The sequence below is a fragment of the Anomaloglossus baeobatrachus genome, chromosome 1 (genome assembly GCF_048569485.1).
Source record: "Anomaloglossus baeobatrachus isolate aAnoBae1 chromosome 1, aAnoBae1.hap1, whole genome shotgun sequence".
Lineage (NCBI taxonomy): Eukaryota > Metazoa > Chordata > Amphibia > Anura > Aromobatidae > Anomaloglossus > Anomaloglossus baeobatrachus.
This window is the reverse complement of record NC_134353.1, coordinates 212570242-212587083: the sequence shown is the minus strand read 5'-3', so window position 1 is coordinate 212587083 and position 16842 is coordinate 212570242. Positions and strand designations below refer to the sequence as shown.

Below are 16842 nucleotides of genomic sequence, written 5' to 3'. Positions count from 1 at the left end.
GGAACTATAAGAAAAAGAATTTACGGTAAGTAACAAAATGCTCTTTTTCTTTATCGTTCCTTTGGGAGACCCAGACCATGGGACGTTCCAAAGCTGTCCCTGGGTGGGAATAAACAGAAAAAACTAAGCAGTAGGCGGAGCCTAACTTCACAAGTGGGCGACAGCCGCCTGAAGGATGCGTCTGCCCAAGCTCGCATCTGCCAAAGCATGAGCATGCACTTGGTAGTGCTTCGAAAAGGTATGCAGGCTAGTCCAAGTGGCAGCCTGACAGACTTGTTGAGCCGTAGCCTGGTGCCTAAAAGCCCAAGAGGCACCGACAGCTCTGGTCGAGTGTGCCTTGATCCCCGGCGGGGGAGGCACCTGAGTACTCTGGTAGGCGTCCGAAATGGTCGATCTAATCCAACGGGCCAAGGTCGGCTTAGAAGCAGAGAGACCCTTGCGCCGCCCTGTGGTTAGCACAAAAAGAGAGGTGCACCGCCTAAGCGCAGCGGTGCGAGACACATAAATCCGGAGAGCACGCACCAGATCTAGAGTATGCAGCGCTTTCTCAAAGCGATGAACAGGGGCCGGACAGAAGGAAGGCAAGGAAATATCCTAGTTAAGGTGGAAGGGAGAGACCACCTTAGGAAGAAAGTCCGGGGTCGGACGGAGAACTACCTTGTCTTGGTGAAAAAACAAAAAAAAAAAAAAAGAAGAGGTGACTCCGAGGAGAGCGCAGCCAAATCAGAGACTCTCCTGAGAGAAGTTATGGCAACTAGAAAGGCCACCTTTTGAGAAAGACGATACAAAGAAACCTCCCTAAGGGGCTAGAAAGGGGGTTTCTGCAATACCGTGAGGACCAAGTTAAGGTCCCAGGGATCCAAGGGCCGCCGATAAGGCGGAATGATGTGAGACGCACCTTGCATGAAGGTGCGGACCTGAGCCAGCCGGGCGAGACGCCGCTGGAACAGCACTGATAGAGCTGAGACTTGTCCCTTGAGAGAGTTGAGGGACAGTCCTAGCTGCAGACCGGACTGTAAAAAAGACAGAAGGGTCGGTAACGAGAATGGCCAAGGAGAATGGCCGGAAGAGCGACACCAGGACAAGAAAATTTTCCAAGTCCTGTGATAGATCTTGACGGAGGAAGACTTACGGGCCCGAGTCATAGTGGAGATGACTTCAGGAGGAATACCAGAAGCCGTCAAAATCCAGGACTCAAGAGCCATGCCGTCAATTTGAGTGCCACAGAATTCGGGCGGAAAAACGGACCTTGCGAGAGCAGGTCTGGATGGTCCGGAAGATGCCACGGCATCTCCACGGACAGTTGGAGCAGGTCCGGATACCAAGCTCGCCTGGGCCAGTCCGGTGCAATGAGGATGACTCGACGGCCCTCCATTTTGATCTTGCGCAGGACTCTGGGCAAGAGAGCTAGAGGGGGAAACACGTAGGACAGATGAAACTGGGACCAGTCTTGAACCAGAGCGTCCGCGGCGAAGGAAGATTGACAATCCACCTGAATTGGGCTAGGGTGGCGAGAGTGAGCGAAACACTCCGCTGACAGTCTGCGCTGGATGTACCCTTGACCAGAAGGTCGTCCAGATAAGGAAGCACTGCTAACCCCTGGAGGTGCAGGACCGCAATCACTGCCGCCATGACCTTGGTGAATACCCGAGGGGCCGTGGCTAACCCGAAGGGGAGAGCCACGAATTGGAAATGATCCTCTCCTATCGCAATACGTAACCAACGCTGATGAGAATGCATGTGTGGATGTATGCCTCCTGACACAAAGCAATAAACTGGCTAGGACTGGCTACCAGGGGGTGTATAAGCTCAGAGGGAGGAGCTACACTTTTAAGTGTAGTACTTTGTGTGTCCTCCGGAGGCAGAAGCTAAACACCCATGGTCTGGGTCTCCCAAAGGAACGATAAAGAAATAACTTTTTTTTTTTTACACCTTTGGATCACAGATTTTGAACATTTTTCACTTGTTTATTATACCAAATGTGCACATTCTTTGTTTATATATATATATATATATATATATATATATATATATATATATATATATATATAAAAAAAAAATTATGGTAAAAAAAAAATCATGCCTTATTTTGAGGGTTTTTTTTTTACATTTTATTCCTTTCTTGTAACTAATAGTCTTACAATTAGCACCATATAGAAATTTTGACCAACATCTTTTAGTAATGTTCCCCATCTTGTTGTAATGTGCCCATCCTTGTCCCTTTGTAGTATTGGGCCCCATCCTAGTCCCTATCCTACAGTAATGTGCTCATCCTTGTCCCCATCCTAATGTGCCAATCATTGTCCCCATCCTATAGTAATGTTCCCCATCCTTGTCCCCATCTGGTAGTAATATCCCCAGCCTTGTCCCCATCTTATCGTAATATGCCCATCCTGTAGTAATGTGTCCATCCTTGTCCCAATCTTATAGTAATGATCCCCATCCTTGTCCCCTTGTAGCAATGTCCCTATCCTATAGTACTGTCCCCATTCTATAGTAATGTGCCCATCCTATAGTAATGTGCCAACCTTGTCCCCATCCTATAGTAATGTGCCCACCTTGTCCTCATCCTGTAGTAATGTCCACAACCAAAAGTAATGTGCCTATCCTTGTCCCCATCCTACAGTAATGTCCCTATCCTATAGTAATGTCCCAGGCCTTATCCCTATCCTATAGTAATGTTTATCATCCTTGTCCCCTTGTAGTAACGTCCCTATCCTGTAGTACTGTGCCCATCCTAGTCCCCATCCTATAGTAATGTGCCCACCTGGTCCCTATCCTATAGTAATGTCCCCAGCCTTGTCCCCATTCTATATTAATGTCCCCATCCAATAGTATTGTGGCCATCCTTGTAATGTCCCCATTCTTTAGTAATGTCCCCAGCCTTGTCCCCATCCTATAGTAATGTACCCACCTTGTCCCCATCCTATAGTAATATGCCCATCCAATAGTATTGTGCCCATCCTTGTAATGTCCCCATCCTAATGTCCCAATCCTATAGTAATGTCCCCAGCCTTATCCCCAATTCCATAGTAATGTGCCCATCCTGCAGTAATGGGGGGGGGGCAGTGGCGGCAGCACCGGCGACTGAAAGGGGGCAGTGGCGCTATAACTTACCGATCGCTCTCCTCAGCTTCCACAGACGCCAGAGTGAAGCTGAGGGGAGCGGTCTCTGGCCCCAGATACACAAGGATTGGAGAGATCGGTCACAAGGCCGGTCTCTCCAATCAGAGCTGGGGGTGGGTGAAACAGAGGTCACCCAGCTCCAGCCAATGATCAGAGCTATAGCTGCACTGATCATGGCTGGATTTCAATGTTTCAGCCATTGTCAATGGCTGAAACATTATAGTGGCTGTGATTGGCTGACGAACGCCGCTCAGCCAATCACAGCTTCCATAGGTCCGGGGAGTGGAGACACCACCCCTCCGGAGGTCAGGCAGAGGCCCGCTTCCCAGAATCTAAGGTACAGTATTTGCAAAGCGATCGCAGCCACCGTGTCCGCGATTTTGCCATGACGTACTGGATACGTCTTGGGTCCTTAAGTACCAGGGAGTCATGACGTACCCAGTACGTCATAGGTCGCTAAGGGGCTAATGTGCCGTCCTTCACATACACACACAAAAAAACAAAACAAAAACAAACAAAACACCATTCTTCTCACCTGTCCCGCATTCCCTCGGCTGCCTCATCTCTGCTTCTTGCTGTCTGCAGGCCCGTGTCTCCGTTGACTATTGCGGCTGGTGCAGGGGCCGCAGCACCAGTCAGCAATTTATGTCAGATGATTGTTTTGCCGGCGCTGCGCGCGCAGAGTCAAGCTCTCTGTGCACAGTGTTTCCAATGCAACCGTAGCCGTTCGCCAATCAGAGGTAAGCAACGAAGGTCAGGCAGTTTCCATTGGAGGAATAGTTGTGCACAGAGCGCTGGACTCTGAGCGCACAGCGGCGGCAAAATAAGAATCTGACATAAAGCGCAGACAGTGGCTGCGGGCGTCCCCTGCACCTGCCGCAACAGGGGCACGGGCTCGGGGGCCGCACGAAGCGGCCCATGGGACGCGTGTTTGAGACCTCTCTATGAGTATGTCTCTGGGATGGGGTAGGAACCCAGAGAACCCGGGAGAAACCCACACAAACACAGGGAGAATATATAAACTCATTGCAGATGTTGTCCTTGGTGTGATTTGAATCCAAGACCCCAGCGCTGCAAAGCAACAGTGTTAACCAGTGAGCCACCATAACAGCATGGAGCCCTTGCCTCTCCTTAAAGGAGTTTTCCCACAATCAAAGTTAAATTTTAACCCCATACGACGGCCGTACGGATTAAAAAGGCGGCAGGAAAGGGTAGTTATTTTAAAACGGCGGTAAGAGAAAAAAAAAAAAAAAGAAGTGTATAGCGCCTCCTAGCGTCAGAAAATCTCCAGGGTTTCAGCTACCGGGGGTAGCCGAGACCCTGGAGATCACAATTCTGGCCATTTCTTCCGGTCCCGTGATCATGGGTATAAAGTAAAAGAAATATGATCACGTTACAGTAAATGGTGGTGCCGGTAAAAAATCATTGATCAAACATGTCAGATGGGAGATAAATCTCCTCCTCCCCCCGATGTGGCCAAAGTGCCCCCCAGTCCCCCTCCCAACATTAAAATGGCAGAGCGCACCAGTGGCACACACGCTGCTTTCATCCTCTTCCTCTGATTTCTGTCTCATGTGACATGTCAGATTCGACAGAAAAGTTCTCCCCAGGTCCAGCCAAGTCCCCCCCTGCCATGCCCAGATACTCCCGGTATCTGCTACTGCACTGGTCCCTCTCCCTCCTCTGAAAGATGTTGGCCACATGCGCAGAGTGTGGCTCTTAGCTGCCTCCCTTCAAGCTGCCACACTGAGATTCATGCAGCTCACACTGTACTCGGTTGGACCCTGGCAGTGTGAATGCAGTATTGACAGGTCAGTCAATGCTCACATAGAGTGCCTGCACTTCCAGAAAATGGGGAATACATTCCCTGAGAGTGCCCCCCATATTCCGGAAGGTCCAGAGTAGTCGTGGGACCTCCAAAATAGATTCCGGTGGACCGGAATTTTTTTCTTTTCAATAAATTGGTGAAAGAGGGAATGTATTAGGGAGAGTTTTTTTTCAAATCAAAAATGTGTCTTTTTTTTTTTTTATTACTGACTGGATTAGTGATATTGGGTATCTGAAAGACGCCATGGCATCACAACCCCAGGGCTTGATGCCAGGTGACACTACAATCTCTGATATCAACCCCATTTATTACATCGTTTGCCACTGCATCAAGGCAACGGAATGAGCCGGAGCGAAGCGCCAGGATTAGTGAATCTAATGGATGCGCCACTTCTGGGACGGCTGTGGCCTGCTAGTTTTAGGCTGGGAAGGGCCAAATAACCATGGAAGTCCCACCCTGAGAATACCAGACCCCAGTTGTCCACTTTACCTTGGCTGATAATCAATTTGGGGGCCCCACATTATTTTTTATTTATATAGAAGAAATAATAATAATTAATAATAATTATTATTATTATTATTATTATTATTATTAAAAAAAAAAAAAAACACAACACAGCTCTGTTTTGGATTACCAGCCAAGGTAAAGCTGTCAGCTGTGGTCTGCAGCCGTCTGCTTTACAATGTTGGCTATCAAAAATGAGGGGGATCCCATGTTTTTTTTTTGTTTTAGTTTATTTATTTTTTGGCTAAATAGAAGCCTAAACACCTTTTAGTTCCACATGACCACTAAAGGTGCCAGGTCAGACTATGTAGGGGTGGGTGGAACATTATGTATGTGTTTTACCTTTGTCTGTCTATCCATCCATCCTAGATTTTTAGGCTGCCCGCACACAATCAGGGTTTGCAGCATTTTGGAAGCAGAGTGTTTTCGCTGCGTCCAAAACGCTGTGCTGTGCAGTACAAGCACATCGAAAGTATTTTTGTAAATCTCATGCCCACTGTGCTTGTTTTTTTCTGTAGCATAAACTGACGTGCGCGTGGCATCCTGAGCCGCAGCATAACAATTTATGCTGCAGAGACAAGAGTGTTCTGCATGGGGAAAACACAGGCAAAGTCTGCCGCTGCCCGAACCCTGATCGTGGGCATCGGCAGCTGCGTTCTCTTGTGGACAACACTTACATCTCCACAGGAGGGCTGGTATTGCGTCCTAGACAGAGTGTCGCCAGGTCGTGGGCACATAGCCTAAAAGTGAGAAATTTGGCACTACAGCAACATTTTTTGTGAAGTACCTGTGGGTTCAAAATGCTCACTATATCCATGAATAAAATTCTTGAGGGGTCTAGTTTCCAAAATGGGATCACTTGTGGAGGGTTTCTGCTGTATAGGTACTTTAGGGTCCCTGCAAATGCGACATAGTGCCAACAATTTATTTTAACTTTTCCAAAATTCACATGGTGCTCCTTCCGTTCTGTGCCCTCCAGTTTGTCGAAACAGAGATTTTTAGCCACATGTGGGGTATCCCTGCGCTCATAAGGAATTGGATAAACTGTGGGGTCTACTTTTTGATGCTGCCTCTTGAAAAAGTAAGAAATTTGGTGATAAGAAAACATTTTTGTGAAGTACATGTGGGTTCAAAATGCTCACTATAACCCTGAATAAAAGCCTTGAGGGGTCTAGTTAGCAGAATGGGGTCACTTTTGGGGGAGCTCCACTGTTTAGGCACCTCAGGGCGTCTCCAAATGCAACATGGTGTCCGCTAATTATTCCAACCAATTTTACAGTCAAATGGCGCTCCTTCCCTACCGAGCCCTGCCGTGCGCCCAAACAGTTTATTTCCACCACATATGAGGTATCGGCAAACTCAGGAGAAATTGCAGAATAAATTGAACGGTGCATTTTATCCGGATACCCTTGTGGAACAAAAGCTATCTGGTTGAAGTAACAATTATCTGGTAAAAATTTATTTTTATTTTCAAGGTGCTGACCAAACATCTAGATAAATTCCTTGAGGGGTCTGGTTTGCAAAATAAGGTTACTTGTGGGGGGTTTCTACTGTTTAGGTACATTAGGAGCGCCACAAATGCAACATGGTACCTGCAATCTTTTTCAGACAAATTTCCTTACCAAAATTCAAATATTGCTCCTTCAGTTCCGAGCCCTCCCATCTGTCCAAACAGAGTTTTCTGACCACATGTGGGGTATCACCGCGCTCAGAAGAAACTGGAGAACAAATTTTGGGGTCCATTTTGTTGTGTTATTTCATCTAAAAGGGAATAAAATTGGCGCTAGAGCAAGATTTTCAGGTAAAATTATAATTTTTGGGGTTTTGTTTTATTCCACATTGCTTTAGTTCCTGTGAAGCAACTGAGGGGTTAAACTTCTTAGATGTGGTTTTGAGAGGTGCAGTGTTTAGAATGGTGTCACTTTTGAGTATTTTCTGTGACCTAGGCCTCTCAGCCATTTCAAATGTGATGTGGTTCCTAAAAAAATGGTTTTGTAAATTTTGTTGAAAAAAATGAGACACTGCTGATGAACTTTGACCCCTTCTAACTTCCTAACCCCAAAAATGTTTAAAAAAATTGTGCTGATGAAAAGTAGACAAGTGGGAAATATAATTTATTAACTATTTTGTGTGGCATAACTCTGGTTTAAAAGGCATAAAAATTAAAAAAGTTTGAAAATTGTGACATTTTCTAAATTTTTCATCAAATTTCAGAATTTTTCACAAATAAAAGCAAAATATATTGTCCTAAATTTACCACGATCATGAAGTACAATATATCACAAAAAACAATGTCAGAATCACCGGGATCTGCTGAAGCGTTCCAGAGTTATACACTGGTCAGAATTCGAAAATTTGGCCTGGGCATTAAGTAAAAAATTGCCTTCATCCCTAAGGGGTTAAAGTACATTTTAATCAACAGATCTTAGAACAATAATAAATACCGCAATTAGATGCGATTTAAAAAAAAAAAAAATAATATATGTTTCTTTCTGTGCTGAGATGTTATATATGTGTCCCTGCTATGTGCTGTGTAAAGGCCGTGTCTGACCATACAGGGACGAGGTCTGATCATACCACAGCTCCTGGGCAGGGAGAGAATGCAAAGCAGTATAAAGACCGGACAGCACAGGATCATCCATTATTCTTTCCAAGTAAAACGTTTGTTTTAAAAAACACGCAGGGAAATATTTTACCTCAGAAAAAGAATCAGCTGTGATCCCATGCTGTAATGTCTCTATACTTTTACTTCCTCCCCTGCCCAGGAGATGTGGTATGATCAGACCATGTCTCTGTATGGTCAGACACGGCCATTACACAGTACATAGCAGGGACACATATATAAGATTCTCAGCACAGATTTTTTTTTTTTTTTAACTACATCCAATTGTGGAAATCCTTAATATTCCAATGCCTATTGATTAAAAATGTACTTTAAAATATACTTTGTGGAGTCCAAAATGGCCGCCGATGCAGGAGGATATATCTGACAGAGCTCTGAGACATCCAGAGACATCTGAGCCCCTGCCCGACTTAGATCCATCTGAAGCCTCCATATACCGTCCCTGAGAGCCAGCGGACCCCAGGAGACGAGTATTGTGGGACAGGACCCTACCTGAATCCCAGCAGACAACATTCTCAAGGGAGGCCTGGGACCACGCTGCAGACGCTGAGACCAGGAGCCTGGTGGAGGGAGAGACGCTGGAGTGGAGTGGAGCACGAGCCGGACACAGGGAGGGGGAGCCGCCTGGTGACTGTCGGGCCTGAGAGAGAGCCGGCTGGAGGCAGGCAGTGAAGTGGCAGGCAGTGAAGTGACAGGCGAACGGCAAGAGAGGGGAGGCTGGTGAGTGGAAATCCCCCGTGCATAGGGGCGACAACCAGCCGGGTAACTGGCTGGTCCTAGGACGCATACACCCCCTGGCTCTAAAGCCAGTGCTACGCACTAGAGCACCATTACCCACTAGGGCTGTAAATTAACCCTCACCCCCGCAACACGAGTAGCATTGCTCTGATAAGAAGCACAGGGGTGACACACGGGTGTGGAGGAGTCTGAGGCTGGTTTCCCTGGAGGGGAGGGGGAAGAGGGAAAGCTAAGACCTCCAGAGAAGAAAGTAAGCCCTGAGATCTGATAACATCCAGTGCTCTTATAACATCTGAAGAGTTAACCCCTGACTCAAGTCTGATCCTGTGGCAGTACAGGGAGAGGGGTGCTACGGTTCCCTCTTCCATGATATAAGTAAAGAAGGGAGAAGGAAGAAAATTCAGGGCAGTGCTGCAGAATTGTCTTTTCAGAGCCCGCCTTTTCTCTATATAGAAAAATCCCTCACTTTCTGCACTGTACTCTGCTGCCATCTTGTGGACATTGGAATAATAGCTTGCTGCAAAGAGATTTTCTTGGAACGGAGCCATGAAAGAGATGTACACCCCTGTATAAATGTCTGAGTAGAGGGGGGCTTGTCTTACCGCCCAGATAGAGGACATAAGTGAACAACTATAACTTTAACGGTCTTGCATCTTTAAACAATATTGAAAGGCGACATAATATATTGTACAGACCAGGTGACGATCTGGCTGGGGTGAGGAGGAGAAGAGGTCCAAGCTGGTCATATAGATTGAAAGGGGGGCAGTCGTTTGTGACCCCTCTAGATAAGTTTCTTACTAAAAGAGACTGTGCTGTGAGTGACCCCATGCCACCAAAGTCACGACAACAATCAACCCATAAAAGCAATCAAGCGAAAAATAAAACTACACGGTCGGGTTCCGTGGATATGGACCTAGACTCTACGCCTTCGCTGTCTGCTTTGGTGTCTCAACAGGAAGACGGAGGAGGGTCACGCGACTCCCCATCAGAATCTGAGCCGGGAGACATGGAACACCATTTTGACCACAGAAAATTAAAAAAGTACCTGGATCTCCTTCCTACCAAGGAAGACTTCAGATCCCTGATCTCGGAAGTAAAAGAAACCTGTAAGTCAGAGATTAACTCAATCCGCCAAGATGTTGGGCTACTAGCAGATAGAGTGGACTCAGTGGAAAGGGATCACGATAACACTAGACAGTACATCATCAAATTACAAAAGAACGTGACCTCTTATGCTCGGGCTCTGAGTGAAACTAACAAACATCTGGAGGACCTAGACAACAGAGGGCGCCGTAATAATATCCGAGTGAGAGGCGTCCCTGAGGCTACAGGTAATGAAGACGTCCATGCCATACTTGAAACCATATTCAACACTGTACTGGAGCGCCCTACAACTCAAAGGATAAAATTGGACAGAGCACATAGAGCATTACGCCCCAGGGGGCCTCAAAATTACTCTCGTGACATTATTTGCTGTGTCCATGACTTCCAACTAAAAGAGTCTATCATGGCCAAAGCCCGCACTTCGGAGGGAATTGAATATAAAGGTACTCGGATCCAATTATTCCCTGATCTATCTTGGATCACCTTACAGAAAAGGAGACATCTGCAGCCACTACTTGCATCCCTAAAAGATAAGGGCATCCGATACCGCTGGGGGTTCCCGTTTGCCCTCATAGCCTCAAAAGATGGTCGTACGGCTGTGCTACGCTCTACTCAGGACCTCCCAGCCTTCTGCACTGACCTGGGAATCCCTTCGCCCTCCCTGGTAGACTGGGAATTAGAGATGCCATCCAATCCACCCCGTCCGATCTGGCAACAAGTGGACTCTAAGGGGGGTTCTCCCTCATCACGGCCTAAGGCACGACCGGCTCCGACCTGAGACGACAATTTTATTTTTTCTTTCTTCTAGGAACAGGAGCCTTGAGTTTGAGTCTCTGGTTTCAGGCTGTAGTCCCCCCCTTGGGGGGTGGCTTCGTGCCCTCCCTGATTTATTATAAGGACTTTGGTTGGTCTTTTCTTTCATAACTAGTTGTTCACTTTCTTTTTTCTTTTCTGATATTGATATATCTGGTTACGATTCCTCATATCATTTGCATTGGTTTGCTACTAGGGCGGTGAGAACCGAATGCTCCCCTCTCTTAGATGTTTAGAATCTAGCTTTAGACACTGACTGTGATAGCAGTGTGTCCATAGCTACAAACTCCCTTTAAGGGTTAGAGTTACCCTGGTTCCTCCTACGGAAGAGTTGGTATAGGAGGTTAGGGTTTAGATATTGGTAAAGTTTTAAATTATGCCAATTTTTTCTTCTTTGACCCTGACCGGGGAGGACGGAAGCGGAGGTGAAGGCTTTTGCCTGCGGCTTCACTCCTCACCGGTAACATTTATGACATGTAAATGTTATGCTTTATATGTTATGCGTTTTGTCATTGTCTTTTACCATTCCTTATGTGTTTACCCTGATTGTGGTGAGGGAATCTTTTGTACCCCATTGAGAGCCATCCATCATGGGCCGTCAGGCAAGTTTGAGATGGGCAATACCCGGTTAGCCTTTGTATGTAATGCTAATTTTGCTTTATACCACTATAACTTAAAATATGGTTAAAATTTTAACACTAAATGTTAAGGGTTTAAACTCAAACATTAAGAGGCGAATGGCATTAGGTGAGATGCGGACCCAGCGAGCTGATGTGGTTTTCTTGCAGGAAACGCACTTGAATCTCAACGGGAACTGCAATTTCGCCAAACACCTTTACCCTACGATTTTTTTAGCCTCTCAGGAAAGGAAAAAAGCCGGTGTGGCGATCTTGATATCAAGGACCTGTCCCATTCAAGTTACTACCTCCCTGGCAGACCCACAGGGTAGATACCTTATCCTACAAGGGACATATAAGGAAGTTCCAATCCTTTTGTGTAACATTTATGCCCCTAACACCTCCCAGATCCTTTTTTTGAACCGGGTATTCCTCAAATTAACACGCCTTCCCCCCTCAGTGTGGATAGTGGGTGGAGATTTTAACACTATTTTCTCTGACTCTTTAGACAGGTTGACCATTAACAATCAATTGTCGAGCCCGTCTCAACGTAAATTGACAGCTGCCTTTCGAAGACTGATCCGCAGGTTTGCCTTATTTGATTTGTGGCGAGTTAAACATCCCTCAGAAAAAACCTTTACCTTCTACTCTCCCCCTCATGGTACACACACCAGGATCGATTTCTTCTTTGGCAACATTCAGGCCCTTAGATGGACGAGCAAAGTAGATATTGGTGCAATAACGTGGTCAGACCACGCGCCAATGACTCTCACCCTAGATCAGACAACCCAACGTACAAGAGTCTGCCACTGGAGGCTCAATGAGTCCCTTCTCAAGAGAACTTCCTACAGAGACAAACTGGAAGCAGGATTGATGGAATACTTTGAGAACAATGAGGGGTCAGTGCCTAATTTTTCTACTGTTTGGGAAGCTCATAAGGCCGTCTTTAGAGGGCAATGCATAGCTTTAAGCTCCCGCATCAAAAAAGATAGACTATATCAGAGAGATCAGCTCCTTAAAAGTCTCAGAGACTTAGAAAATAGGATGACCCTTAACCCATCAATACGTACCCTTAGAGGTATAGTAAAGACTCGTGCCCAACTGAAGGACCTAGAGGTCAATATAACAGAAAAATTACTACTCTATAGCAGGCATAAATACTATGACAAAGGAAATAAATCTCACTCTCTTTTAGCCCGCCAACTTAGGGAGGAGAGGGGGAACTCATCCGTTTATGCCTTGAGAGATTCGGGAGGGAATACGTTATATGACCCCACTAAAGTTGCAAAGATTTTTCAGGATTATTTGTCAAGATTGTATTCTTTGCCCAGCACCCTTCCTACAGACCCAGGAAAACAGAGGGAGCTAATCCACTCCTTTCTTGAGCAGTGTAAGCTGCCTACCCTTACTAAGAATACTGTAAACACACTGAATAAAGAAATCACGTGTGAAGAGGTAGGAGAGGTGCTTAAATTACTTCCTAATGGAAAATCACCGGGTCCAGACGGCCTGACATACTTCTACTACAAGGCATTTGCGGATCGACTTACCCCCTATTTAGTTAAATTATTTAATAGCTTCCTCACGGGCTCCCCTATACCCACAAGTATGTTATATTCATATATTACGCTTATACCCAAACCTGGGAAGGATGCTATGGAATGTGCCAACTATAGGCCCATAGCACTCCTTAATGCTGATTTGAAAATCTTCACTAAACTACTAGCTCTACGCCTTTCAGTTCTACTTCCTCACCTAATACATAAAGACCAGGTGGGTTTTGTCCCATGTAGACAGGGAGGGGACAATACCAGGAAGATCATTGACTTAGTAGAGGTTGTTAATAAGACAGAGAGTGAAGCACTCCTTCTTAGTTTGGATGCGGAGAAGGCGTTTGACCGTCTGGGGTGGCCATTCATGTTCGAAACATTGCATCAATTTGGAATTTCAGGTCCATTTATTACTGCCCTGAAAAGTCTATATTAATGCCCCTCAGCTTCGGTCAAGCTTCCTTATGCCACATCTCAACCCTTTCAAATACACAACGGCACTCGTCAGGGATGCCCTTTGTCCCCCCTTCTCTTTGTCATGTGTATTGAACCATTGGCTGCTGCTATTCGCAATGACCCTAATATACATGGAGTAATGGTACGAGATAAGGAATTTAAGCTATCTCTATATGCGGATGATGTCCTATTGATCTTGTCCCAACCACATATCACCCTCCCGAATTTGCATTCCTTGTTACTACAATTTGGAAGGTTGTCAGGGTATAAGGTCAATCAGAACAAAACGGAAGCTCTGCCTCTTAATATTCCACAGGTGCGGGTCTCCTCCTTACAGGGAAACTACAACTATAAATGGAAAAACATATCCTTGACATACCTTGGGATACAATTAACATCTAAGTATAAGCTCTTGTACCAGCAGAACTATCCTAGTTTATTTACTGAGATAAAAAGGCTCCTGCTCAATTGGAATAAGCTCCCATTGTCTCTGTTTGGAAGAATCTCTGCAGTCAAAATGTCTGTTCTGCCAAAGCTCCTTTACCTGTTTGAGACCCTTCCGGTGTGTGTACCATACAAAGAATTGCGCAACATTCAGTCTAGTATACTTCAATTTGTTTGGGCCCATAAGAGACATAGAATCAAGAAAACAACATTATTTGACAGTAAACTGAGAGGAGGCCTGGGAGTCCCTGATATTACTAGGTACTATTGGGCAGCACACTTACGTCACATCCCTGCATGGTCTAATCGCAGTGCCTTCTCTAGATGGATGGAAATAGAGAAGTTATGGCTAGCCCCAATACACCCTAACTCCTACCTTTGGGGCACCTCATCTAATAAGCCTGACCCACATACCCTGGGCCCTATAGCCTTCACGAAGAGGATATGGGACTGTTGTGTCAAGAAGTTTCCACTTAAATCTGAACACTCTCCATTGACTTCTTTTCTTTTTAATCCCAGAATGACGGAAGGTATGCAGGGTACAGCGACTAAAACGTGGTTTGACAGGAAACTCTTTTGCTTTGCTGACATAGTAGACGCACACTCCAGAGTCCTTCTCTCATACGCCACCATAGCTGATAAATTTAATCTCCCAGGCAATTCCCAATATCGGTATTTACAAGTTAGACACCTGATGCACTCCCTTTTTACCTCCCTAGAAGTCTCCACCCCTACACTTTTTGAGAGATTGTGTAGAGCTGGGGCCTCTACTAAAGGCCTCATCTCCAATATATATCGTATTTTAATGGCTCCGTGCCCAGAAGACAAGCCAAAGCATACATATATGAGGAAATGGGAAGATTTCCTTGGTGAGTCCATTCCCTTGTGTATGTGGAAGCGGATCTGGGATACGGCCTCTAAGACATCTTCATGCTATGTCTATAAGGAAAATCAGTATAAATTACTTATGTATTGGTATCACACCCCATCACTACTACATAAACTAAACCCAGCTATACCTGACAATTGTTGGAGGTGTGGAGCCACAGGAGGAGACATACCGCACATATTCTGGGTATGCCCCAATATCCAGTGTTTCTGGAGGTTGGTGCAATCTCTTATTTATAAAGTAACTAACCTTCAGATTCCCCTGGATCCTAAATTCTATTTATTAAATATACCACTTGCTCAGCTGGGGAAAAGAGTGAAGCGGTTACTATTACACATGACCACAGCAGCTAGATGTCTAATTGCCCGTAACTGGAGGTTGGCCCATCCACCCTCACTTACAGATCTCCAATCTCGGATCCAAGATGTGAGAAGGATGGAGTATTTATCTGCCTTGTCAAATAACACGGTAGATCTTTTTGAGAGTGTTTGGTCACTTTGGGATACTTATTGGGCCAACAAAGAATAACAGTGAAGTACGGCATTGATGGAAGCTTGATATGCTCACCCTCCCCAATCCATCCCCCCTCCCTTATGTTTTCCTGTCTAGTATTGTATTGTTCGTCTTGTCATATTCCCTGTTTTCAGTGTATTAGTGGATAATATGGATACGGATTTCTGGTTTACAGTTATTAACAAGCTTGTGAGACATATCCATGCATGCATGTATTTTTTTTGTATCTGTTCTAAAAACTTAATAAAACATTCAGTTATAAAAAAAAAAAAAAACTTTGTGGAAAAAAAACCCTTTAATACACAGTCACATGTGCACTGTGCTCGGCCTTACAGGCTCTGTCAGATACTACTTATATAGAGAATACAGCCCCATTACTTTATGTGGTCCTTAAACTCCTCGACAACTGATAATATTCTTAATATTTACAGGAGGGACATTATATGGATATTTTAAATATATTTTTATTAATCATTTAGATAAAAAATATTTTAAGATTAGATATTCACACTTACCTGTGATGCCTGCGTATCTCGGGACATTCCACAACCATGCCATACACAACAGCACCTGCAGGGATGACTTGTCCATACCCACCATAGTTGGCATCTTTGGGCTGAAAGAAAAAAAATAAAATAAAATAATAAAAACAGATTTTGAAAGGGAAACAATTATCCCAAAATGGGCTATTGAAATCAAAACACAGCTTTGGGTTACATGAATTTAAAAAAAACAAACAAAAACAACTTGGCAATGCTTTTATTATTTTCATATCATGAACTTTATTATACTAATATATACACACACACATGGTGTGTATATGTATATATATATATATTATATAGGAGAAAGAGAAAAAAAAAAAACAGTAAAAACTTCTCAACAGAGGAACATAGGAAAAGAAGAGTCATAACCAAATAAGGTACTGAGAGAACCAAGGCCCAACAGGGTGGGTGCTGTATCCCCCAATGGTGGCTAAGAGAAAACGATTTTACGGTGAGTACACAAAAATCCGTTTTTCTCTGACGCCTCATTGGGGGACACAGGACCATGGGACGTCCTAAAGCAGTCCATGGGTGGGAAACATAAAAGAAGACAACACAACCCAAGGACTAGGAACCAGTCCCAGACAGCCTGGAGCGCCTACTGAGAGAGGTGCTCTACTGCCGTTTGCAGAATTTTCCTACCCAGATTTGCCTCAGTTGAAACCTGGGTATGGACTCTGTAATGCTTTGAAAACGTATGTAGGCTAGACCAGGTCGCAGCCTTACACACCTGTTCCACTGAAGCCTGATGCCGAATGGCCCACGAAGCGCAAACTGCTCGCGTGGAATGAGCCCGCAGCCCACTAGGAATGGGCTTGAGTTGCAAGCGGTAGACTTCCTGGATCGCAGAGCGAATCCAGCGAGCCAGAGTCGCCTTTGAAGCTGCCTGTCTCTTCTTAGGCCCCTCAGGAATGACGAACAAAGACTCAGTTTTCCTAAAGGGGGCTGTCCTGGATATGTAATATCTGAGAGCTCTGACGAGGTCTAACGAATGCAGGGACCTTTCCACCCTAAGAACCGGGTGTGGACAAAAGGAAGGCAGAACAAATGTCCTCGTTCAAATGAAACGGGGTAAGAACCTTTGGAAGGAAA

General features: G+C 45.2%; 1 protein-coding gene across 2 annotated transcripts in view; it reads right to left on the bottom strand.

Annotated features, from left to right (window-relative positions):
• Window positions 1-16842, bottom strand: part of PRMT9 (protein arginine methyltransferase 9) — a 56502-nt gene that overhangs the window by 30737 nt on the left and 8923 nt on the right. For both annotated transcript variants that reach the window (XM_075348035.1, XM_075348028.1), the window contains exon 4: window positions 15721-15821. In XM_075348035.1, the coding sequence (XP_075204150.1) occupies window positions 15721-15821 (101 nt within the window). The remainder of the gene's footprint in view (window positions 1-15720; window positions 15822-16842) is intronic.